The sequence below is a fragment of the Ambystoma mexicanum genome, chromosome 13, assembly GCF_040938575.1.
Source record: "Ambystoma mexicanum isolate Mex_15411 chromosome 13, UKY_AmexF1_1, whole genome shotgun sequence".
Taxonomy (NCBI): Eukaryota; Metazoa; Chordata; class Amphibia; order Caudata; family Ambystomatidae; genus Ambystoma; species Ambystoma mexicanum.
In genome coordinates, this window is record NC_090938.1 from 656,128,671 (window position 1) to 656,154,813 (window position 26,143).

Below are 26,143 nucleotides of genomic sequence, written 5' to 3' on the forward strand. Positions count from 1 at the left end.
TGAGGTGTAAGAGAGGGAGGAGGGGGAAGGGATGAGCAGGTTTCAGCCGATTGAGCGGGCAATGGGTGGAAGGGAGTTCGTGTAGGGAGCACAAGTAAGGGCGGGGTGAGTGAGTCGTAGGCCGGCACGATGAGCAAGTGAGGATAGACAGGGTGATTGAATTCCGCTGCAGGTAGTTCTTGCTCAGTCTAGGGCTTGCCTGTTTGGATGGTTCTCATGTTGGTTGGATTTACTTTGCGATGTTGATTTGTTGTCATTCTTAGTGTGTGGGTTTTTGTGTGGTTGACTAGTTTTCTCTTTGAGGCTGTATTTGGAGCTGTTGCTGACTTTCTCACTCCTGTAAGTGTGTGGTGGTCGACTCATCGGTGGCTTTCATGACTTGGATGTTCTGCTGTAGGTGTGGTTCATGGTATAGTTCACACATTTTGGCCATAGATTGTAGTTAGTGGTGTGGGTAAGTTTCTCTCACTCCAGTCGGTGTTATTTGTTGTATTGTTTCTTACTCTTGCTCGTGGACATAGTGTGGTGGTGTGAAAGGGAATTAAATAAAGATTTGATTAGCAGGAGATGAAAACTGCCCACGGGTATTGGGCGTTTACCATAAATCCGGCGTCACCTCTGGCCAGCAAGGAGCTGGTACATAGCCTGCCACAAATTATCTTCCACCTGGGATGCAGACTATATGTGTGTCCCCTTTACATATGAACCAAAAGCTGTTCTGTCTTCTACACTTCTCCTAATGCTCTTTTGTGTGCATTACCAAACACACACAGTTATGTTACATATATGTTTGTGTTGTATGGTTGGCGGGGAGTGGTTGACTTTCGTTTGCTTTTGTCATGCCTGGGTAGTGGTTAGACTTACATGCTCTTGTGGGGATGTGGTTAGAGATAATGTTGTCTCGTGCTTGTTCTGAGTGGGTGTGGTTAGTTGTGTGGTTGGCTTGCTTTTTCTCGGTGAATGTAGTGAATGGTATGGCCCCCCTGCTCTCCGAAGGTGCTTGGGGAGTAGTGTGGTTATGGGGCGTTAGTACCATGGTTGCGATGCAGGCCCTATTTTACCAGCATCTCACTCTAGTTCAGTTTCTCTTCCCTTAGGTCGGTCGATTACACGGCTCCGTACCTAACCTCTCCCGGTTCCTGGAGTCCAATAACACCCCTGTGGCCTTCAGTGCTCCCCCCGAGTATGCTCACCTTCAGAAGAACTTCTGGACCGTGGCACAGACTGGTAAGAGGGCCTCCTACATTATGGCAGACATAGCTTGGGGCAGATAGGTGGGGCGGGTACCATTGCATAGTCGGTTAGAGGAAATGAGCCCAACGGAGGCAGTGGAGGGGAAGGCAAGGTATTTCCCTTGATGGTTAGAATAGAGTGTGTAACCCATGTAGGCTGCATGGGTCCAGCTACTCCACAGGGAGGGCGGCTTCATGCAGGAGGTTGTGTATCCTGAGCAGGATCAAATGTTGGCCTTTCAGAGGTAGAAGGTTTAATAGTAGTCCTGAGGAGGAGCAAGGTCATTTTGAGGTCTTGAGTGTCAAAGTGGGGTACTGTCTCCTAAATGGGCAAGTGATGTGTGCTGCCTCAGAAATGGTAGGGGGTTGTAAGTGAAGTTAATGGGTGTGGGTCCTGAAGAGGGAGGGATTGAGGGTCGCGTGGAATGAATGGACATGTGGGTGTATTCGAGGGGGTGGGGGCAGTGGTGATGGGAATGTGTTCATCCTGAGGGTGAATGATGGGCCTATTGGAAGGCCCTCTCATGCAAGGGAAGAGGTAAGCCCAACACTAGTTGGAGACAAAAGACCTCCTCCCAATACACTAATTATTAGCTCCCCCTCACTCAGCCAGACCAGCACACGGGAGAGCATGAGCACCCCATATCCCCCAATTCATCAGCTGGGCTTGCACATGCAAAACACATGACCCCAAAACACCACTGGGAACCCCATCTCGAAATTCCTAAGAAAAGCAAGCTGGTCCCTAAAACTGGGAATTCCACAGCCATTAAAGTCCTTTATCTGTTCAGAAAGCTGCAAGCCACGGGGAGAGGGAAACTGGCTGCTTAGCAAAAAACACCAAGTACACATGGCATGAAATTGAAATGGGCGCCAGCTTTTTGAAAGCCCCGCCCCTTAAGTTCTGAACTACAAAGGCTCACCCCACTCGGATTGCTTCAGGGGAACACCTGTCGACCCCAGCAAATCAGGGAGTTTGCCTCTAGCCCAGGTTGGATAAACAATGCTTTTTTCCCTTCCATCTGGGACGAGTGAAGCAGGATTGCAGTCATGAGTGGGTAGCTAAGAGGCCAGTAGTGAGGGACCAGTGCTGCCCGAGGAGCCCATTCCATCATAGGGACCGGTGTAAGGGCCAGGATGGTGGCTTAAGGGTGAGAATACCCGTACTGGACCATTAGCGGGGGGGCGGGGGGGGGTTGCATTAATACTTGCTGTAATGTTAACACTAACAGCATGTCATGAGGCATTGATGCTGGCCCAGGAGGGTGACTCCTTCATAGAGGGTGATCCTATCACACACACTATAAAAATGCCCTAAACAAGGGGCGGAATAAATACTTGGTGGTGGAAGTGGGCTGCAAGGTATTGCCATTGCCAATTTGAGGGAGAGGGAATACAGAGCTTACACAGAGCTATACTTGGAAAACAGATCAAGTTGAGAGAGAGAGAGGGAGCGAATCATATGCGTGGTGGGAGTTTTACCTCAGAGGGGCAGAGACCAGATTGCCAAGAAACATCTGGGAGCTAGAGCCCCGAGACTGAGTGGTGCCTTGGAGGTCGTGGTGGAGACCAGCGCCCCCATGAAAGCAATACTCAAACCACCTCGGGAGGATAGCTTACGGGCAACGCACTCGCTTTGGAAGCAAAACAACACGGAGCAACATAGGTTTGATGGCCTGGTCCGCGCTTAGAAACCTCTGGGTATTAAGTCCGTTATAAATAACCTATCCTATCATATATCACCTAACTGGCTTCACCTCACACTGTGGAGTATGACCACTCCCATGGAGAGAGTCCATTTTATGTGGCCTTGGACACTATTGGCGTTCATCCCAACCCCTTCTTATCTTCCTATTTGTGGACTGAAGCCAAGGGCTGTGCCGGGCACTATACCCCAGAGACTGACCAGTAGGCTAGAGAACCGGAGGGGAATCAGTATTGCAATTAGCTTGGGAACCCCAATAATTTATAATTTACCCCAAAATAACCCTGCCTGCTTAGACGGTTCTCGGAGAAGAATATCCTGCTTTGTTGTGGAAAGACCCCCCTGATAGTTTATCCCACACCGATCCTGAGGATTGCAGCTTCTGAAAAGTACTTCTGTGTCAAGTGTTTATTGGATCAGTCACAGGGCCCAGAGCGGAAGTGAGGAGTGATGGGTTCTCGGAGGGAACAGGGACTAGGTAGTGTGGGTCCCGTTGCTGGGAGTGAAGGAGGTGTGAGTCTGGAGTGAGAGAGGTGGTCAGGGGACTAGTTTTTAAAGTGACCCAAGTGAGAACAGGCTGTGGCGAGGGGGCGGGGGGGGGGGGTTCATATATATGCAGGAGCCAGAAGTGGTTGTGAAAATGCTGCTCTAGACACCACAGTAGGCAGAGTCTGTTGTGAGAGGATACTGCAGGTCCTGGTGTGGGCATGGAGGGTGTTGTGACAAGGGAGCTATGGGAGGGGTGGTCGGCTAAGCTTTTGGCAGAGCCTGCTTTAAGAGGGGGTCCTGTAGGCTCTCCAGAAGGGAGGAGCCCGTTGTCAGAAGGATGTCAAAGGCTCTGCGATCAGTTGTGATGGGGTCAGCAGAGGTTGTGGGGTCTGTGTGCCGTTTGGGGGCAGAGCAGATTGAGAGAGTCTCTAGGCACCACGCTGCAGCTGCGGAGTTAGTTATCTGTAATCTCGGCCGTGGATCAAATTGGTTGTGGGAGGTGCTGTAGTTTTTACATTGTGCTGTGAGAGGGGTACTTCCAGTACCACACTACGCCGACTTGGATTTGATTGTAAAAAGGGGGCTAGGAGATGCCTTTGATGGATGGGCTGTGCGCTCCGCTCTGTGCACAGGAGGCCGCGAGAACATTAGTTTGCACCCACTGGTTGCTCTCTTTCCCCCCTTCAGTGCATGGTTCCCTCAGCGGGGTGGTGTCTGCCCTGATGTCCGAGCGGGATTGCCTCCGAGAGATGAGGCAGGAGTTGGACCTCCTTCAGCGCCTCTCCAGCATGCACACGGCGAGTGGGATCCACACTGCGCCAGAGGTGAGGAAGCGCAGCTTCGTACAGATGAGAAATGAGTATTATTGTTACGCTAGAGGTTTGCAACAATACAGATGCAGATATGAAAGTAGCAGACAGGAAGTAGAAGAGATAGGCAGTGGCAGTTACAATGCAGCAGTATTATGAAAGGACAATAGAAAGTGGAGGACACGGGCTAAAAGGAGGAGGCTACTGGCTGCACTCAAAGGCCAATAGCAATACGTTCAGCAAAGGTTCATTTTGTTTTCTCCTTCAAATAAAAACCTGCATGAAATGTCCATGGAAATGGCTCACTTGATGAAAGCTTGATATCAAATCCGCCTCATATTGTTTGTGCCATAGAATACTTGCCGATTAGCCCCTAGCACACACTGACAACCATAATATGTGATCTTTGCTGGGAAGTCATCCTTTCCATATCATACAGGAGTCTCTATTGTCTCGGGACGATAGCTCAGGGGCAATGCGCTCGCCTTGGAAGCAAGACGACGCGGAGCAACACAGGTTCGATCCCCGGGTCCGCAACCTCTGGGTATTAAGCGCGTTATAAATACCCAATCATAAAATCATGTGTGTATGTACCATCCATCATCAGATGGTTGCTGCAGGGCCTCAACTCATGGCCAAGCCAAGCCCTAATGTTTTTTATTTTTTGTGTTCTTCCATCTGCGGCTGTCAAAGGGTGCAAGCAAGGACTGATCTGCGCAGCAGTCCAGGTACTCTTCAGCGTAACACATCTTCTGTTCTTCCTCCAATCCTCAGGTGGTGCTGCAGGCCTCGGACCCTCAGGAGCGGCATCAGAGGTTGCACACCCTCTCCATGTCGTCCGATACCACAGTGGAATCGTTCACCTCCTTAAACCACGAGGTGAGGAGATCATCTGGAGGCGGGTCCAGCTAAAGGGGAAGTCTGATGAGGTGGGGCTTGAGAGCTGCATGCACAAGGCATGGTAGCCAGGAGGCTTGGTGTGTATAGGGGAGATCTAACCAGCTCCCCCACCAGCTTCCTCTGCAGTTGTAGGTGGTGCCAGAGGCATTTGAGGCCAGCAAATTTAGGGTTTGGTGAAATTGGCAGTCTCTCGATTACCTCACTCTTCAGTCAACTGTGGGGGCGGGTAGTCTAGTGCAGTGCAGTGCAGTGCAGGCTTTCTCCACTTTCCACTGTTTGTGTTTTTTCTCCTTACTATGGCCGCATGGGGATGGGTGAGGCATGCTTGCTAGCGCCTGCCTGCTCTGGTGCACGCCTGGGTGAAAGGGGATCAGGGCAGCTTTGCGCAGCAGACTGATCCTATCGGTAACTGGCATCTTTCCGTCTCCCTGCAGCCTGACACCCTGAGCCCGGGCCAGCAGGGTCTGGAGCCGCAGCTGTCCAATCAGAGCTCTGTATCCTTGTCAGACTCGCACACAGAGTTCTTTGATGCCTGTGAGGTGTTCCTATCTGCAAGCTCTTCCGAGAATGAGGTGAGAAGAAGGCTGTGTGGCGGTGTGGAAGGGGGGTACAATGTGCGAGGATTATATTGGGTGAAGTGGAGAAACCTAAATCTACTTAATCACAATTGCATAGACACCAACTTAAGTGTATGGAACCCCTCTGTGATGTGATAGCAAAGGTGCCATACTAGAATTAGCACTTTTTGTGAGAAAAACACATTATTCAATGCCATAAGGGTGTCCTCAGCACACACAGTTATCAAATCAAATGGAATGCTTTGCAGCTCCTAAGGCACTGGGAGGTGTGTAATATAGACATTGGGCTTCTAGGTGCTGTGCTGAATATAATCTTCATTGGTTAAACAGTGTGCAGGCAATACAGCTTTTTCTCCACAATAGCCACCTCCAAAGTGGTTGTGTCTCATGCTTTCAGCAACATCCTGAGCAAGAGAAGCTTTACAAAGCGCCACCTACAGACTCTCAGTCCCAAACCTGAAAGGGTGAGCACTCCGCAGGGAAGGCCGCTGCAAAAAGAGAGATTTGCAGGCAAACTGTGTTTGAAGTGGCTCATGGGATGGCTCTTCAAGTGTGGTGCACAAGACAATACTTCTTTTCCAAGATAATCCACAGACGCCTTCAGCTTCAGGAGCAGTAAGGTTTCTTGAGTGGTGCAGCCTGTGGGTGGAACAGGCTGTTCCAGAGCCTTCAGTGGATGGCAGCTGCTACTAGAGGGCCACAGGTAGTGGGTTATTGCTGTTTGTGATCCTGGCACTTGATGAACCTTCACCTGTTCTTAGCGGAGAAGAGTTGATTAGCTCCTGTCGTTCTACAAAAGTTGACGAGTTCAAATTGAACGTTTATTGAAAGTCCGAGGTTAATCGCGCAGCACGCAGGCGGACATTCAATCACCACAGCTATACACAGGAAGGATTGCTTCATACAAGGACATTTCAAAAGTGGGGTAATTCCAACTATAGTCATGGTGTCGAAATGAGTGTTGTGAGATATATTCATGGGACCATTTGTAATACGAGGAGTGCTCTCCCCCACCCCGAATCAAAAGCACCAGACAAATAGACCTTTTTGTTCAATCTAGCCCTGTCTGGGATTCATTTAGAACCACGTAAATCCCTCACCATGTAGAAATGGTAAGCCAAAACCAGGCTGGTGGATGGAAAAAATGTATTTGTGTCATTTATTATCGAAAAGTTAATATGTACACTACATCCCACAACAAGCCACATTCTCCGTGGCACAAATGCTTTTCTTTCCCATCAATTCACTTTTTAGTCAACTACAAAAAACACCCATTGCTTAGAAACACAGATCACAGACTAATCAAACTCATGTACAATATTCCTTCTTTGGGCCCTTGTACACCCAGGTTACATAGAATATACGGGTCCATGCGATAATGCGAGATACCAGGGTCAAGCATAAAATATTCTTTAATATACTAAATTGGACAGCACCGTAGACATGACCGAACAAGTTAACTGCCCACTTTGCATTGCATAAAATTCACTTTCACATTTAGCACCTTGAAACCTGACCGGATCATGAGCTTGGCACTATACTTTCTAGAAAGTTTAATTTAAATAAAATGCAACACTTTACTCTGCAAAAACAACATGCAGCGATCTGTCTCATCTCCATGCACGCTTAGCAAGGCATTACAGTATTGTTTAACTGAATCACATGTGAAACGAATTTTAACTGGCGTTGTTCCATTAGCAATGCTGACAGTCTTATAGCGCAACAAACTTTCAGAACAAACACCTTTTTCATTTTTAAATATATATTTTTTTAACCTTTCTCGGTACCCGTCTGCCATGCAACATCTCCCTTCTCTCAGGGGCCACTGTCTCGCTTTCTGTAGAAAGTGTGCTTTACAAATCAGGGACTTTACTCTGTTTAACTCTGGAAAGACACTGTTCTGTCCCAGCACATACAAACACAGATATTCAGTTGATCATTTGGAACCTCCCTGCTTTAATCAGGGTAAAGTGGAGTTAGAAGCAGTAGGGAATTTCTTTTTTTGTACACCCCTCCCTTTAGGGAATTTTGAGGTTGGCAAAAAGAAATAGCTGTACCCACTTACTTTACAGACTATATTTGTATTCACATTGGACCACTGTTATTGATTTTGAATTTCAATAAAATTGTCTGGTATAATTTGACTATATGAGAATTAATTACATTATTATTTGGTAAGAAAATGCTTGGGGTCTACTTTGTCTGCCCCGCCCAATCCATAAATTGAAAAAATACATCAAACAGATCTGCACAAAACCTGGTTGGGTTGTACATGTTACTTACTTAGGATTTCTCTGGGTTTTATGCTCAGGGACAAGACAATAAGCCTCAGGTCATCCTTCAGGTACAGTACAGGTACCTTGGTGAATCTCCACCTCAGTTATGGATATTCTCCAGTTTCAATCCGTCTATTTTGCCTCTCTTTGGTCATAGGCTTCAGCCTCTGTCCCTCTAATAATCTAGTCAGCAGTTCCACCCAGATGATTTCAGTCAGTCCCTCTCATTAATTTCCGGGCAGATTCCCGATTTCCATTGTGTGTCCCCTTATGAATTTTTCACCACTCCCACAAGAATGTCTAAATGATCATATGCCAAGTTGTTGGCTCTTGCTCTGGATTGGACAACTATTTTCCATCCCCTTACACAAGGCCGAACCTCAGTCTGCCCATGCGGGTCCTATTGAAATGAGTCCCTTGATTGCACAAGGTTGCAGGTTCGAACATGGGTTTTTCTTGATTTATTCGCAAATGATAAAGGTCCATTTCACAAAACTTTACATTGTTATTTACTTCCATATGCTACTATATTCCAAAATGTCAGCTTTGTGGCATTTTCTGAGAAGCCGCCATCACAGATTATAACATTAATTCCCACGGTCAGATTTTTAGGTGTGTCAATAGAACAGTATTTCCGTAACCTTTCCAATGATATCTAGGTCATCCTTCTGTGACTTATAGATCTTGAGAAAATCAACAAAATGTGATTATTAATGAAAATATATGGCAAAATAATTACAGCATATTTTAACTTCAATATTCATTACATGCACTTGCTTAATTGGTGGTCTGGCTTTCACATCCTTTGTTAACTCTAGCTGCAATAAAGGCCATTGGCATTCATGTGAAGTCAAAAGGTCTGCAGAAAGGATCTTATCTCCCTGGCCAGATTGGTCTCTAGCATCATGTGACATTATTTATTGTAGGCCATCTCCCAGCCAGCCCAGGGATGGACTACAACATTTCTTGAATTCTGGGGAATTATTCAGTTCAACTCATTAAGTGAATCTTCTATTGTCACAGGGGTCAGCTGTTAACCTCATAAAAGCCTTAGTCCAGCACAAGTTGGCTCTGCCAAAGCTTTAAAGAGATCTTTAGGGAGATGGATGAGCAGAGTGTGCCCCTTGGATCTGTTTAGGGAATCGCATGATAAAAGGTCTATTTGGGGAAAACTTCTGTTCCATGCACAGAAAACAGTTTTCAAATGTTACTATTCCTTTTATACTCGAGGCCTTTCAATATCTCACATCATGGCATCAATGACCACTTCATATTATAATATACATTTGAATAGTACAGGCCAGGGACGTTCACTAAGTTAAACAGTTCCTTTCCTTCTAGACTGCAGAAAGCCCACATTTCTCTATGGAATCTTCCTTTTGTGAAAAGTGCACTTTGGGCCTCAGTCACTTGTTTTGAAAGGTAGGCCTCTGTTTTTGTGAGCTTTGACAATCGCATGCACTATCCATTTTGTACTCTTTATTTTTCATGTAAACCGCATTCCGATGTGTGTCCGTTGGGAATGAACTGCTGCTCTTTCAGTTTGGCAGTCATCTCTGGTGTTTTCAATGCTCTGCATGTTATACCCTTTGTAGCCCAATGCAGTTTCCTTTTTGTCTAGGGCTGTATTTGAACCCCACAGATCCACCCTCTGCTCTTTTTTATGATGTCACTCCTGGGAAAGAGCTAGGAAGAGTGGGGTTCTTCTCACAATTAACTTTCTTCAACAGAGTGTGTCCACTTTTTTCTTCCTCCAGGAGTGGGCGGTCTAGTCTCCATCTCCTGATTTTTGCATTCCAAGGGTACGGAAGAGACTCTTCTCCTTTTTTTCCCCCTGGTTCCTTTCCAGGGTCCCTGGAGCCCTCCCAGGACTCCACTTCTTCCGGTCGCCAGGCTGGAAGGAAGGATGTTAATAAATCTAAAAAGGGAAGTAAAGCATTTTTGTTCAAATGTTTATTCCCTTACATTTTAGAACAAGACATTACTTTTTCAATTACAGTCCATATTCATTGACAATCCTGAATCATAAATTATCATTTAAATTTCATTACCTTTTTATATATTTTAGTTCCCATAGCTTTGATCTTACCTTCACTCCTCAGATGGTTCCTTGGCTCGAATTTTAGTGGGCTCCTCAATCACTCTTTAGAGCTTGTCTGGGAAGACCACTTTTTTAACTGATTGATATGGACCCATTTCTCTTCCGTCTATTCCCCTTTGGGATGCAGATCTTACAGGCAACAGGTGATATTTTGTCAACAATTTCAAAACTACCACACCAAAACATAAGAAATTTCCATTCCTTGGTCTGGTTTCTCTGGAAATTGTACAGGTAAACCTTGTCACCTACCTCATACTACTTCTTGGTGGTGTTTAGGTTGTAGTATGATTTCATTCCTTCAACCGACTTCTCTAAGTTGCGCTCTGCATATGATGTATGATATGATAGGTTATTTATAACGCGCTTAAGACCCAGAGGTTTCTAAGCGTGAACCCAGGGATCAAACCTGTGGTGCTCCATGTCGTCTTGCTTCCAAGGTGAGCATGTTGCTCCTGAGCTATCCCCCAGAGACAAGATAAGCAAAAGCGTGCTGGAGATGCTTCCTTAGGTTCTCAGTGTACTCGTGAGTAGTGGACACGTTGATCAGTGTCTGCTCCTTTGTTCTATAGAGCAGATGCTGAGGTAACACCATTTTACGTCCGGTCGTAAGCTCGAATGGAGACATTTTCGTAGCAGAAGATGGTGTAGACCTAATAGCCATCAGGATAAGCGGTTATCGAATGTCCCGAATAGGTCCAGAGTCTACCACAAACTTTTTCAGCATGCTTCCAATTGTCTTATTGTATCTCTCTACCCCTCCACTTGATGTCAGCAGTAAGAGATGTGGAGTTTTCTTTTCACTCCTCAAATTGCCGCATCTTAGTCATCACTTCAATGGTAAAATTACTTCCTCCGACCTACTCAATCGTTTGCGGGAGGTCAAAATGATACAACATTAACGATAGAACATTAACGATAAAACGATAGAACATTAGCGCAGCAGCTGTTTCCGGCTTACAATTTGGGGCCATTGTACCCACTTTGTAAAGCAGCATGTTGCAGTCAACATGTACTTGTTTCCTCTAGAGCAACAAATCACTGGCACAATGAAATCGACTTGAAAATCTGACCAAGGCAGTAAAATTACCCTTTCTGTAGGAGAGCTGTATGTGTGGGGGAATGTGGCTGAAATTGTGCACACACGAGACACCCATTTAGATAAATGTTGAGGCCTGGCCTATGTGTGGCCATTATGCAACCTCATGGAAGATTTCCAATGATGTGTGAAAACCCCTATGTCTGGCAGTGGCCGTGTCATGGCTGTGATTCAACATCGGACTCCGGAATGTGGTAGGTACCACCCACCTGTCACTTACAGGTGGGGATCTCCATACCAAGAAACCGTCTTGGAATCTAAACATTCTGGAAAATTTCATCAACACCCAGAGGTCCTCTTTAAAGGTATAATGCGATTCTGTCAGAGGAAAACTCACAGGGTCTTCAATGTGGGGCATCATTACTCCACTTGGCTGTTGAGAGGTCACTGTTGGCATGAGTTTGAGACCTGGACATAGCTGTGACTTGGATTTCAACCAGCAGGGATTCTGTATCTATGAAATCCCCCTCTGGGGCTCCGATTTTCACCTGCTGGTCAGCCAGGTAGTTCCCAGACTTATCCAGCTCCTCTATTTTGGAATGACCTCTTATCTTTTTCCCATATATTGTTATCCGATTAGAGGTCACCAGATCATCAGCCGACTGCATTAGTTTACCATGCTTTAAGGGTTTATTGTTGACACAAAGCATGCCTTGATTCTTTCAGTTAATCAGGTGTTGACAAACCCATTCCCGGCATAGTCAGAGTCTGTGATTATCACCAGTTCTTTGAGTTAGTGATGTATGGCAGTGTGGATGACTTGATGAACGGCCATCAACTTCACCTGACTTCTTCAGGGCCCTACTTTGTAACCAGCAGAGGGCTCTGGGGTATCATTCACCCAGGCATTCCCAATGCCAGCCACTAGTTATTTGTCCCCGTTATTGCTAACATGGTATGAACACCCATCCACACACACTGTGGTTATCCCATGGCAAGTGCCTTCTTCATAGACCTTGTGTGGGTGTGTTAGGTATGCCTCCATATTGTCTTTGATTATTCGACTTTCGTCCTTGAGACAGTTTTCTTGAGCATAATCATGAAGTCAACCAACCCTTGTGCTAGAGGACTCTTCTTGTTTTGGCCATATCGGACCTCAACAGGAAAGCGTAGCATGAACAGAAGTAATTCTGGAATGACTTGCATTCCCTGCCCATATCCTATTACTTTGGAAGTACTGCCTGGGTAAGTGGGCGCTAGTTTTTCAATGCCCATACTGTTGCCAGGAGTGCCTTTTCACAGTTGTTGAATTTTCCCTCCACAGAGGACAACATTTTGCTTGTGTAAGAGATAACTTTGTTGACCTTGTTGTGCTTTTTGGTACAATACAGCAGCCAGGCAGGCATCTGAAAACCCTCTCTCCAAGAAGAGCTCCTTATTCTTGATGGGGTAAGCCAAACAAGAAGCTTGGAAAAGGCTTCTTTTAACTGCCTCGGATTGCTTTGGACCTCACTCCTACTTGACTTCGGCCTTTAATAAATGGACCATAGGTCGAGGGACCTCTGCGTAATCGTCAATTAACTTTTTACTATAATTGGTGAGTCCAATACGGCTTCTCCATTCTCGCAGAGTAGTAGGGTCTTTTCATTTCAATAAGGCTTCCACTTTCTTGCTTGGGGGTTGAGACCCTCGGGTGATTTCGTACCCTAATAAGTTTACTCTGGTCTTGCACCACCATGCCTTCCGAAAGGCCAGAACATAGCGAATCCCTGCAATATGCTTTTCCACAGTTGAGATTTTGAACACAGCATCATCTACATAGGTCAGGTTTCCCCTTTCACCCAAATAGGGCATGCCTTATGCAGGAAGATATTGAACTCCTTTCTGGAATTTATACATCAAAAGGGTGTTCAGGTCCATGTGTATTTGTGCCCCTCAAAGGTAAAGGCAAGCTTGTATTGACCTTCCATACTCGCGGGTACCGTCCAGTAACTGTTGGTCAAATCAATGTCTGTGTACACTTTTGACCCTTGGATCTGTGCGAGTCCTTGATCGATGTAGGGAAGTGGCCATCTTGACATGTGGACCAGTTTGTTCAACTGCCTCAGGTCTTCGCATAGTCTCCATTGCCCTTTTGGTTGTAATATTCCCCAGTACCGGGTTGTTAAAGGTAATGTGGATCAGACAAATTATACCATGGGTTTCCAAATTCTTAATATTCTCTGTGAGTAACTCCGTGGACGCGAGGGGTAACTGCTTTTGTTTTTCAAATACTGGAGCCATCTCTGGGTCCATGGGTATGGTGGTTGAATGAATAGATGTACCTCCACATTCATAAGGCACGAATTGGGGTTGTTTTACCACGGCAGAAATAACCACAACGGAAATGACCGAATGAGAAATGTACGTAATGCAAAATTGTTCGTACATTTCCCATTCGGTCATTCAATGTAAAACAACCCCAAATCTAAAGAAATCCTAACCCCCCTCCAACCCCAGCCCACACCCCCAATCCTACCCCCTACTTACCTTTCCTTCAGTCTTGCTGGTCAATGCGATGCCAGTTCCCTTTCACTTCTGTGATTGGGACCAGCCCTGCAGGGGCCTTTTTTTTCCCCTCGGGTCAGCTGCAGGGGTGTCCCCCGCAACCCCCGCTAACTATACTGTACAGTATAGTAAGCATAGTGTTGCGTGGGCCACCACCACAGCCCCCGCAGCGTTTTTCTTTCTCTTAAGCGGGTCAGCAGCGGGGGTGTCCCCCCGCAACCACCCGCTCACTATACTGTATAGTATAGTGAGCAGGGTGATGCGGGGGACACCCCTGCAGGTGACCCTGCTAATAAAAAGAGAACAAAAAAAAACGCTGTGTAGTATAGTGAGCGGAGGGTTGCGGGGACACCCCCGCAGCCTTTGTGTTTCTTTTTCTTACTTACCCCACCAAAAGACCTAATATACATACCACAAAAAGGTCAAACTTTTGGTAGTTCGAACTTTTTGTGGTATGTATATTACATCTTTTGGTGGGGTAGGTAAATCGGGTTTGGTCATTTTGGACGAATCCTAGGAATCTACTGAAAAGAGATCCTGGATGTTCAGGAGTACCTGTTTCAGTTTCTGTCTTTGCTCCTCAGTCTCACAGTCATCTGCGAGATTGATCTGTTCCTCGACCATCTGCCTGAAACCTGCAAAGACCTCGGGCTTGGCAATTTCAGCAGTATCTGTCAGCGATGTCCTCCAGTTGGGTGGAGAGATCTCTCTTTATGGTGCTCACCCGGGCATGAGGTTCCATGGATTAAAGGTAGTTTTTGTTAACTCTAAATACCATCTGTTCTTCCTGATGTCACAGGTTACCTCTTCCACCCGATACGGGCATGAAGAGTACACCAAGAAATCCCCCCCATGACGGGTAAAGATCTTTTCTGGAGGAATACGATCTTTTCTGGAGGAATACAGTTATTGACGTCGAAACAGTAGTGAGTAATCGGCCCCATTAGCTCAACAGAATAGTGTTGGGCATCAACTGCCATTCCAATACAGGTGTGTGCGCCCAAAGTGATACTTTGAGGTTGCTGTTATTCACCAATATTCATATTATGGCGTGTTCTAGATCCACTAAAGGGGTTGGATGAAACTATAAACCTGGTTGTCTGGGGCTGCATTTGAACCCCACAGTGTCAGCAGCTCTATTTTGATTTTACCACAGTAGAACACATGAGCCCTTCATTAGGTGTTAACGTCTTTCAGCAGTGGCCTAAATGTCATCGTGCTCTTGCCCAGCAGTGGCCTTCCAGTTGCCTCCTGTGTGTAAAATACATTCCCATGACTCATGTTCACTCAACCACACTAATTAATGAAAGAAGGGGCTGCCTGGCAGGACACAAATGCAAATCCAAACTTTTCTAGTGTGACTTTAGTCTCAACTGCCAAATGCTGTAGCCTCACTTTTTACAATTATTTCTGAGCTTTTGGATTTCTGCAGTTGTCACATAGTTGAATCAGCAACTGCATGCAGGTATAGTTTTACCTCAAATTAATTAATACAATCTTAGCAAGCTCAGCAGAGTGCAGTCTTGCTCCGGCCTTTGAAGCATAAATGAACTTTGGATACTGTATTCATTCATAGGCTCTGCTTTATATTGTCATCTAGTTGTTTGAACTGCAATTTTGCCAATATTTGAAAAACTGATGATGGCTGTGTCTTTTATTGAGGCCCCGAAATGACATCTGTCAGAAAACTGTAATGCCCCGGCAACTCGGTTACCACCTCACGTTGATATTCTTCTGGCCTCATAATGTTATGAACACTCACCAGGCATAGTAGGTTAGTCTCCCCTCCCTTTAATTCTCATCATTTGTTTGTACTATTAATTTGAACTATTTATTCTTTTGTAATGTATTGTCTACCTTCCCCTGTCCCCACCCTGTTGCCCTGTGGGCACTTTGAAACAGATTTGCTAATTGTATAAGCGCCTAACAAGTGACCACTAAATAAATAAATAAAGATCAGAAGCATCATCGCTGAAGAAAACTAAGACAACAACATAGAAAGTGATATTGAAGAGATCTTTGACAGTCATTTTTAAAAAAAGACGTGGTCATAAAAAGAAAACTTTTTTAAAATTAATGTTGGTTTCAATTAAGGTTACAGAAATATTCAGTTTACTTTTTGCTCTGGTGGTGTAAAATGTTTTTTTATGGCTCGGCAAGAAGGGGGTATCTAACTTGTACTTAGCAAGTGACCATAATGAATTTGCATCTCTTCAGAGATTTCTACCAAAGACATGGCAGGTATACAAAGGGAAACTATGTCAATAGGCTAAGGCATCGAGCCGAGATTCCCTCTAATAATGTCCTGATTATAATGACCCAAAGTGAAAATGAAGAGGGAATAATAACTAATTATACATCGGAAATTCATAGGATAAGTAGAAATTCCTTACATTTTATTTTTACAAAGTAAGGAAAATGTGTTTTGTCTCAAGAATGGTTTTATCTTGGTTTCTTTTTTATTAGTAGTAACTTGTGCTCCCTCGCTCACCACAGAGAGCCTTCTTTTTCACGTGTGCGTTTCTGTCCTGAAAAATCTACTTTCACAATGGTGAGGTGGGGGATCCACCCACCCATTCGGCGAACACTAGCATGGCCAATCCTCCAGTGGTGCCCCTGGCCAGAAACAGTTTCTTTTTTGATTTCCTCATCTTTGCTTATTTGTTTTCAGTAAGTGGTATTTGTACCTCCTTTATTTTCAGTAGTCTTCTTAGTGAAGTTATTTTTACTCTGTGCAGATTCCTACAGGGAGGCCTTTGAACAAGCAGTAGAGGGTGGGTAGGCGGTAGACGAAATTGTTTGTGTCCAATGTTAGCGTACATGCAAAGCAATCTATGGGAAAAAGACACAATTGTCACGTTGTATTCCAACAAGAATGCCCAGATTCCAGCACACCTGCTCATTGACTGTTGAATCTAAGTTGGCGGCACATCTTTCTCTGCCCAGGCAACTCAAGTTTGGACTACTTGCTCTGCAACTTCACCTAGAGAGAAATGTGCAAACCTTTGGGAAAAAGCTAAAAACATGGCTTTTCATTTGGATACTAGTTTCATCTGCTGCTCTGTCAACTTCACAATTGCGCCAAGATGCCTATGAGTGAACACTAGCGCTCTGTGAAACCTAATAAATAAGAAATGGGCCTTGAGGGGTAGAGGGAGCCAACAGCCTCAGCGTCTGCAAATCTGAAGGTAATAAAACGACTGTCCGTAGATGCCAGTTGCTTACAGATCTCAAACTCTTCTTCCGGGTAAAAACCTCAACTATAACTTGTGCATTCAAAATAGGCTCTTCCTGTGTCACCTCCTCTGTCCAGGATTCAGAGGAGCCGTTCAGCAGAATCCTCTCTGCAGCCCTCGATGGCCTAAGTAATTTGGCGCATTCAGACCAATCAATAATGCTGGTAGTAAAAACGTGAGGTTTAAGAGATAACCATGACCGAGGAATTGGAATAGATTCCTTTCATGCCAAAGACTTCATAGTCAAGGTGGCACTGACTGAAGAATCTGTATCCAGCCGCTGTTTTTAGAGGCACTGTTTTGATTCTGTAAAGTGGGAAGTCCTGAACCATACTTGTACGTCTTTGCTTCTTTCCACTTGGATGTACCGACTATTTCCCGAATGAGTCTGAATGAGTCCTAATCATAAGAGACCTGACTTTGATGTGCTGCATTTAGGGAGATTTTCCAAAGGTCATTTGGTAGGTAGGAGGAAGACCAGCCTGTCTGTGCTAAGCAGGGATTCCAGACTCTCCATGTGGTATCTGAGCAGAGCAGTCTGGTCTGTCCTTTCAAGAGGATAGAGAGGTGGCAGTAAGGTAAACCTGACACACACAATAAGCACCCTCATACGTAGATCAACAGACTGGACCACACATAGAGGTTAAAGGTATGACTGATTAATTCTTCTAATTCACTGGCTTCACAGTGCTACATACACCAACTATAGATTAATTGAAACTAGAACGAGACTCCCAACCTAAGGCCTTCTCTTGCTTTAACATAGGCTGTCTCTTGCCCTCTCTTTTGTTTCAAATCAGGAACAACAATAATTTAAAAACAGACAAACATTTAGCTAGCTCCTGCACTGAAACTGTTCAAAAGAGGCTGGTAAACACACTATTAATGAATGTACCATACACAATTTACACAGTTTTTTCTTTTCACTTATTGTTTCTGGTATTTTAACACTTACTTATGAGCCCATATATATCAATTATATTGGATGAATACAACATATTTAGTTGATTTAACATATATTGAAAATCAATGACGCATGTGGAATAGCTGTAAAAATGGCAGCAAAAACAAAACTTAGCGTTAAAATATCCATTTAATAGTTAGATAAGGCACCAATAAATAAGGAAGAGTAAATAAAAAAGAACACGTAAGAAATAAGTAGCTAGAAAACGTAATCCTAAAGCAACGTAGCAGTGTACTAAACACAAAAGGTTGTTAGCGCTTCCGTAACATCCTCCGATACACGTGCTACGTAATGCATGATGACGTCGCCTATCAGAGCAAGGCCAAGTATGAAAGATAGCACAGGTAGCCAAACTGGCGGACATTATTCTACTGCAACAGGCCAGCTGAAATAAGGACGTCACAAAGCCAAAAGAGAGAATTTTATAGAAACAGAAAAGGTAAGCATAATAAATGAACTGTTTTAAATACATAAAACAAAAAAGGCAAGGATTTTCCTTTCAATATATTATAGATAACCAATTATTTTGTCAAGAAACCGTGCTTTATGAATTAGAATTTGAACATAATAATCCCCCTGACGAAGCTACAAGGACAGAGAAACATGTTAGGGTATTTGTGTAAAATAAAAAAACATGCACCTAGATTTTGTTGGTCTTGAGTTCTACTTGAGGATAAAAGTGCATGCAAATCCTATAGCAGGAATTAGTCAAGGAATTCCCAGTAAGCTTAAGAACTAAGGCTGCAGTCCTCATCAAAGAGTGCCAGTTTGCATTAAGTGATGTCATAAAAAGTAGCCCTGGTGCTGCGGAAATAGATAGCACGCAGACAGGCGGCTAGTGCTGCTGTTTTAAAAAGATACTCCGATTTAAACCGGAAACACAAGCAACACCCTTTAACCTCAATAGATGGAAAAAGCTGTTTGGAAAGACAGTAGACAACACATTAGAAAAGGCCAAGCAAGAACATGGCACCCTTAAGGCCTTGCGACCAGTTTCTGGAAGGACATTCCGTGCAGAGACCTATGATGTTCAAGAAGAGGGTATCTGGTTCGGGAGTCAACAGAGTATTCCACACTTTACCAGGGTGTTCAATCCACCCACGACCTGAAGTTAGTACAACAAACCCCGCACCAAGGACAGTTCTATCAAACCTATTACAGACATACTCAAGAGGTAGAAGCCGTGCCCAAAGGGGTCCCGCCATAGCTGGCCCTGCCCCAAAACAATGACTTAATCTATGTTTTGCCCTCCCATTGAACCTGTGGCGGGTCGGGAAAGAAGGAGGCGGACACATGAAGGACATTTTGAGTGTAGTTTATTAAAATAATAAGAATAAGGCCTATCTTTCCCTATTGCTGGAGGGGTTTCCCTGCTTATAGAAATAACTTGAGGTGCTCGCGAGTCGTTAGGAAGTCCAAAATGAATATGTCCTCCGTCCAAACGATTTCTAATTGACCCTACCACTCTTTGACTAACTTAAATTACACTAGGATAATGTCTCTTTATCTGGTATCCGCTTACGGTAATGTCTCTATGTATTCCTTAGTTCTCTTTAGCACGATATCTTTAGATAGTCTTTTGCCGCCTTCTGGACAAGGTCCTGTAACTCTTTTATATTGTACTTGGGTTTGCTCTCCCTTCTTGGGATAGTTATTCCACAAGGCTTTGTATTTTTCTTTCTGAGACTTTCTTCCAGGCATCTAGGCCTTTCTGCCTTGTGCAGCTCTGGCCTTTTTAATTTGGCTATCCTTTGTAGCATCGTGAGCTTTCCCCTTTCCTGGCAAAGCTCTGTTTGATTAATTCTTCTTTGCTCTGCTTCACTTGACTTCAGTTCCCATTTATATTTCCACCCTTCCTCCCAAGGTGTTTGTCTACAGTTCTTAACACCTTCTCTTTCAGGTTTGTTACTCTCGGGATCACCTTAACACAGTTCAACTTTACTGACTTTACATTTAGGGACTCATCAATTTCACTTTCCCTAGTTTCTCTTTGTCCCCATTCTCGTGATTACATTCACACAGTTCAGCTTTACTGGCTTTATATTTAGTATCTTGTCAATTTCACTGGGACGAGTTTCTCCTCTTGGCTAGCAATGCCCTGGTGGCCTCCCGGTACTCCTGTTCTCCCAGTTACCTCTGTATTTGCAGGGGAACGCTTTCGGGCTTGGTAATCTCTCAGGTTCTCTCCCTCTACTCCATTTCTCGGGTTCCTCCTTGGCGTCGGTATCTCACTCCGTGCTCTTTCTCAATGCGATAATGTTTGACTACGGGTCACACGCTCTGTCGTGGGCTCTCTTGCTAGGTGGTTTTGGCGCTGTTTGACGGGCGCACTCCTCCCCACGATGTCCTTGTGGTCACACCCCCACGAGAATAAGGCTTTCCCCTTTCTCCTGTGCTTCCTTCTCAGAAATGCCGGGCTTTCAGTGTTTCCCTCTGCTGCCCAGGACTCTTCAGCTCTCCTTGGCTCCGCCTCGTTCCGAAGTCACCTCATCAGGGGGCTTCCCCTGCTTACGTGCTACTCTTTTTGGTAGTTCTTCACCTCGGTTCGGCATAATCTTCCAGCAGCCTGCTTGTCTCAGGTAAATGTAAGTCTCTCCTTAAAGAGACAGATCTTCCTTTTTGTGCATAATGGAATATTTGAGTTTTGTCTTCAGGGAAGTCGCAGAAACGTACAATGTTCTTTTCATCTGATAATCCCATATATTCCATTATGGTGGATGGTCTAGGGAGTTCCTCACAGGAACGGAAGTCATCATTAAGGGGGAGTCTCTCCCAGTGAGGTCCCACTTGCCCAGACCCCTAGGGAGGGTCTTGCAGAGCGGGCTCGCCTCCTTAGCCTCAAAAAGGAAAGCTCCCCCTTGGGGAGAAGGGACGAATACCCTTGATTTGTCACATACCCCAGTAGCGGGGAAGAATAGAATATTTTGCCCACGCATGACAGGAATTTGCCACTGATCAGTGGATGTTCGATTCAGTGACACAAGGCTACTTTGAATTTCACATTGCGGCGTGCAACATTATGCCAAGACACAATAACCTGAAGGAAGAACATACTCCTACAAGTGGAGGTAATAGAGCTACTCAAAAAGGGGCCACCAAAAGGGCCCCACCTCACGAATAGAACAAAGGAATATACTCAATGGGCCTCATTACGACCCTGGCGTCATGGGGTTAACGGCGCCGGTAGAGCTGCTGGCGCCGTTAACCTCATACCGCCTCATTACGAGGTCCGCTCGCGGGACCCGCTCAGGATGCATGGTTTTACCAGACGTCCTTAGCGGGTCCCGCGAACGGCCCAGCATGCTAACAACGGGCCCGTCATTAACGGGTAGGTTGTTAACATGCTCCCCATTCCCATTGAGCCCTATGGGGGCTCAAATGGGAATGGGGATGTAGCAAGTCTGGATTCCCTGAATGGGGAAATACCGGGCCCTCCTAGGTCGGAATGACCCGGTATTTCCCCATTCAGGGAACCCGGACCTGGACCCGAGTTTGGGGGTAGCTAAGGGCATAAGGGTTATTAAGGGCATGGCTAACCCCAAACTCGTAATGAGGCCCAATGTGTTTCTTAGTACCCAAGAAAAACTCAGTATTTGACAAGGACAAGTCCTGTATCTATTAACTAGTAACAATGTGTAAAGACCCAGAAGTTCAGGATGACAACCATTCAAAAGGTAATTGCACTTCTCACAAGGGGCCATTACATGGACACATTAGACCAGAGAAATGCATATTTCTATGTCTCCAAAGACTCATAAATATTTCAGATTCAAAGTGGCCAGCAGCCACCACCCGTTCAAAGTGCTGCCTTCTGGTATACCTGTATGACACCCTGTATATTTCCAAAGGTAGTAGCACTCGGTCTGTCCATCTGCGCCAACGGTGCATACACATTTATCCCTACTTAGACGAATGGCTCATAACAGGGAACAGTGCCGAGCAATGCTTAATGCACACACAAGACTATCCATCTGCTACATCAATTGGGTTCACAAACCCCATTCACAAGTCCACTTTATCACCCACAGAAGGCTAAATGTTTTTATTGTATTGTTGAAGAGGTCAGTTTCAAATTAGTTTTTGGCCTGCAATTTAACACTGATCCCTTGAGTAAGAGTATCTAATTTGCAGAGAATGTCACTTTTCCATTGATAGTTTTTGACATTATATTGATCTCCAAATGGTTTCATTAGTTCAATCAAGCGTTCTCTAACAAATATTCCTTTATAACTATTGCATATTCTTAAAATGTAGTGCCTTCCATGAGACGTCATTCATAACCCGCGATCTGTAACTTGAGCTCTGACCATCGCTTACGTAGGCCTGCTTCAGTCCATTTTCACTGTCCTGTTATTTTCCTTCTTGTCCAGGCTAACAAAACCTATTTTTCCTGCTGTGTAGACAGATTGCACCCCTTTTCTGCCATCCCCAGCAATGCTAAGGAGACAGAATTCTCCATATCAACAATTTACAGTGCAGTCCACTCTTAATAGTTTCCGCCAAGATGCAGAGACCTTTAGACATTCCCACAACATATAGAAGGATCCCTTTCATCCTGCAGCCCCTACAGCATACACTGTGCAATGATTGATTAGCCTTCCATACTCACTTTGGTTACCAGTATGCTTTCTGAAGAATGTAGTATGAGCATTGTGAGTTTTTAATCCCCCCCCCCCTCATCAGTGTAGCTATTCCATTTGATGGAACGAAGTAACAATATAAAGCTCTGGGAGGAAGAATTACAGGCAACTAAAGCATTTTACCCCCATCTTTAGCTACTGCCCTTCAATCCCCCTTTGACCTTTGTGCTGATCTGCCCCTCCCCATGCTTGGTCTCTAACTAGCCTCTCTTTGCTGCTCATTCTCTTAGGTGTCGGATGATGAGTCGTGCATCAGTGAGGCTACCCACAGTCTTTCAGGAGATGGACCAGTCCTATCGGTTCTCGCACGTGAGCAGAAAGGTTTGTGGCGCAAGGATGGGCACTAGTGGGGGGGGGTTAGGTGGTGAATGGAGGTTTGGGGCTTGGCATGTGGTTAGATTTAGAAGTGTGGGCTGCAATGAGACGTATTTGTCTCCTATGAAAATGATGGTGGCAGTCGCAAGGAAGTCACTCTGTAGAGAAAATAGCTACCTCTGGGACACGGGGACTGAGGTACAACCAGCAGAATCCACTCTGGGAAGGAGAAGACTTGGAAAGCTAGCGCGTTGAACAAGAAAGCACAGACACAGTTCTCCACAAGTTCTGTGAAAGGTTATTGACCAGCAAAATATAAAGTGAACATTGGAATGATGGCAAGTGGCAACAAAACCACTGGTGGGGACAACTCTTAACGCCACACAAAGGAAGATGGCACTGGCATGAATTTTAAGCTCGGGCTCAAAGCTGCACTGTAAGGGGCTGTGATGGAAACCTTGAAAGTTATATGGTAAAACATCGGAAAGAAAATAAAGTGAAGAAAACAGAACACATTTGGGATGGAATTTTTTATTTTAAGTAAGTCAATACCAAAGTGCTTCACCATTAGACAACAACCGACTAGAATGATAAAATATAATTGCCATGTTAAACCAACGGTTAAACTTGGATTATGGCAAGCGATTCCTCTGGTGAAGTATAAATAGAGGTGGGCACAGTGGTCGTAGCGGATGGGAGTGATTGGAAGCGGTGCTCATCAACTTTTTTTTAAATTTCATTTTTTAAGTTTTTCTGTTCCTATACTTTTATTTAAAAAAGAAACCATTCCGGAGTGGTTTACTTTTAAAGTAAATAACTGTAGGAAGAAGTTTAAACGTGCACTTCAGTGCACTGCACTGAACATTCCCTTAAACAGCAGGTGTGTTTGTGTGGGGGTTTGGATTGCGCGTGTTGATGTGTTTTGTGGGCAGCGGGGGCAGGCCAGCAGGGAACATAGGTCCACTACTTCTTTTTGCAAACTTTGACTACTTGGCGGGCATTGCAATTAGCACACATACAGGTATTCAGAGTTGAGTACAGTGCCTTTTCAGGAAAAGCAATCAAGAGCACTTCAATCTTTTGGTAATCGAGTGATACATGTGAAACATGTGTGTCCGAGCAACCACCCTTCCTATCTTGCCACCGACCCACATTTTCCAATGGACCTCTACTTTCAAATCTAGCTACTGTGAGGAATCTGAGAGCGTCTTCACTTCTTTCCCCAATATATTCTCCTCCCAGGTAGCCAGGGAAAGGCCTTCGCTTTTGGATCTTGACCCTGGGGGTGGATATGCGAAGGAGGATCACCTGGTTGGAGGAGACCTGGGGAGTGGGGTTGAGGCACCCTTGGGTGAGTCACAGTATCCCCCATTTACCTTTTATAAGGAATCAAATATCCCCAAGCCTTTGTACGGTATTAGCAGTCTCTTCCCTTATTTTACAGAAAACACTGTCCCAATATGATATGATATGGCATTTATAACGCACCTATACACAAGTGTTTCAAAGCGCGACGAGGCAAGGGAGGGGAAAAACGGTGGAAGACAGACAACAATCCTACTAGGCCAGGTGTCATTCAGATCGCGCAAGTGCGAGGGTAGGGACAAAGGGAAGAGTGCCAGGGGGAAGGGAAAGGGGAAAGTGCAGTACATGGGAAAGAAGAAGACGTACGATAAATAAAACTGCCTGATGGTGGCAAGTGCAAGGTAAGAGGAGAAATAAGTGCTGGAAGGGGACTGAAGGGATAAAGAACCAGTCCCTAAGTGCAGGGGGTTGCCAGGGAGGCAGGGGAGGTGTGCAAAGGCGGGACCTGGCCAAAGATCAGAAAGGGTGGCCAGGTAACCAGTGCAGAATCGGCAGGAATTTCAGCAGTGGAGAGAGGCAGAGAAAGCAGAAGCAAAGAGGAAGGTTTTGAGGTAGTTCTGGAACCGGAGATGGTTCTCCTCAAGTTTCAGGGAGACAGGAAGGCTGTTCCAGAGGGAGGCCCCAGCTGAGGAGAGAGATCGACCACCAACTCGTTGCTTGGAGAAGCGGCTAACCCTGAGGGAGTTGGAGGCAGATGAGCGAACAGCCTGCGAAGGAAGGTATTTAGGAAGAGAGAGTTGAGGGTAATGCTGCCCCAGGCCCCAGAAGGCCTTGTGGATAATGCAGAGGGTTTTGAACTAAATCCTTGCAGCCACTGGGAGCCAGTGCAGAGATTTCAGTCCTGGAGAGATACGTTCCCTGGCCTTGAGGCCAAGGACAAGTCTTGCAGTCCTGTTTTGGATAGGTTGCAGAGGGTGGAGAGTAGAGGCAGGCAGATTTAGATAGAGGCTGTTGCAATAGTCCAACTTAGCGAGAACCAGGGCTCTGGAGACGGTGAGCTTCTAGGGGAAGGAGAGGAGAGGAGGAATACCTCTGAGGAGGTGCAGCTGGTAGTGTGACTTATTAGAGACGTCAGAGATGTGAGGAGAGAAAGAGAGTGTGGAGTCAAAGATGACCCCGAGGTTTTTAGCCTTGCAGGTAGGACCAGGAAGAGGGCCAAGAGAGGCCGGCCAGAGAGCTGAAGGGAAGGAGGGAGATGGAGTGCCGATGAGTAGAATCTCGGTCTTACTGGCATTAAGGCAGAGGTCATTGGCGGCACACCACTCCTGGATAGCTGACAGACAGTCAGAGATGAGGGAAGGAGAGGAGGAGGCCGAGGGTAGCCTTATACACAGGATACACACTATCAGGTACTGAGATGAGGAAGAAACAACGCAGAGTCATACATCCTCTCTTTATTAACTCTGACATACACAAGCACCACTCTGGTACTGGGACGAGTAAGAGGGATGCTGAGTACCAAGACCGTTACGAGTAAAGGAACACTGCCTTCACCTGGGGCCCAGGGGGGCAGTATAAATGGCACGCTAAGGTGAAACTAATGTTGGCTTCGGAAGCGCTTGCAGGAGAAGCCAGAGGTGAAGCCAGGGAGATGCATGGCTGAAGCACCTATGAGCTGCAGAGTAATTGCAGCCGAAGTGTATTGTGGCAGGAGCATTCGAAAGGTCTCTGGTAGCTGCATACCACCTGGAGTCAGGGAGACTCCCTCGCCATACACCCGAGGCGGCAGAGATCCTGGATGAGAGGCGCGCCGAGCTGGGAGCAGCGACAGCCACAGAGAGCCTGCCGATGTGGAGAGCAGCACCTGGAGACAGCCGGTGATTCGGTGAAGCCTGAATGAGTCCGGTGTGGACCGTGTGGTTGCTGCAGATCGTATCGCGAGTGAGGAACTGTTTCTGCAATATGAATGACGGTCTTGCATGAAATTAATACTGTTGATACGTACAATAA

The 26,143-nt window shown here is 45.5% G+C and overlaps 1 protein-coding gene across 1 annotated transcript in view; it reads left to right on the top strand.

The window, feature by feature from the left end:
* Nucleotides 1-26,143, top strand: part of OSBPL7 (oxysterol binding protein like 7) — a 274,513-nt gene that overhangs the window by 194,996 nt on the left and 53,374 nt on the right. The window contains exons 11-15 of the mRNA XM_069634654.1: nucleotides 1,098-1,227; nucleotides 4,114-4,250; nucleotides 5,010-5,114; nucleotides 5,570-5,707; nucleotides 22,744-22,834. Of these exons, the coding sequence (XP_069490755.1) occupies nucleotides 1,098-1,227; nucleotides 4,114-4,250; nucleotides 5,010-5,114; nucleotides 5,570-5,707; nucleotides 22,744-22,834 (601 nt within the window). The remainder of the gene's footprint in view (nucleotides 1-1,097; nucleotides 1,228-4,113; nucleotides 4,251-5,009; nucleotides 5,115-5,569; nucleotides 5,708-22,743; nucleotides 22,835-26,143) is intronic.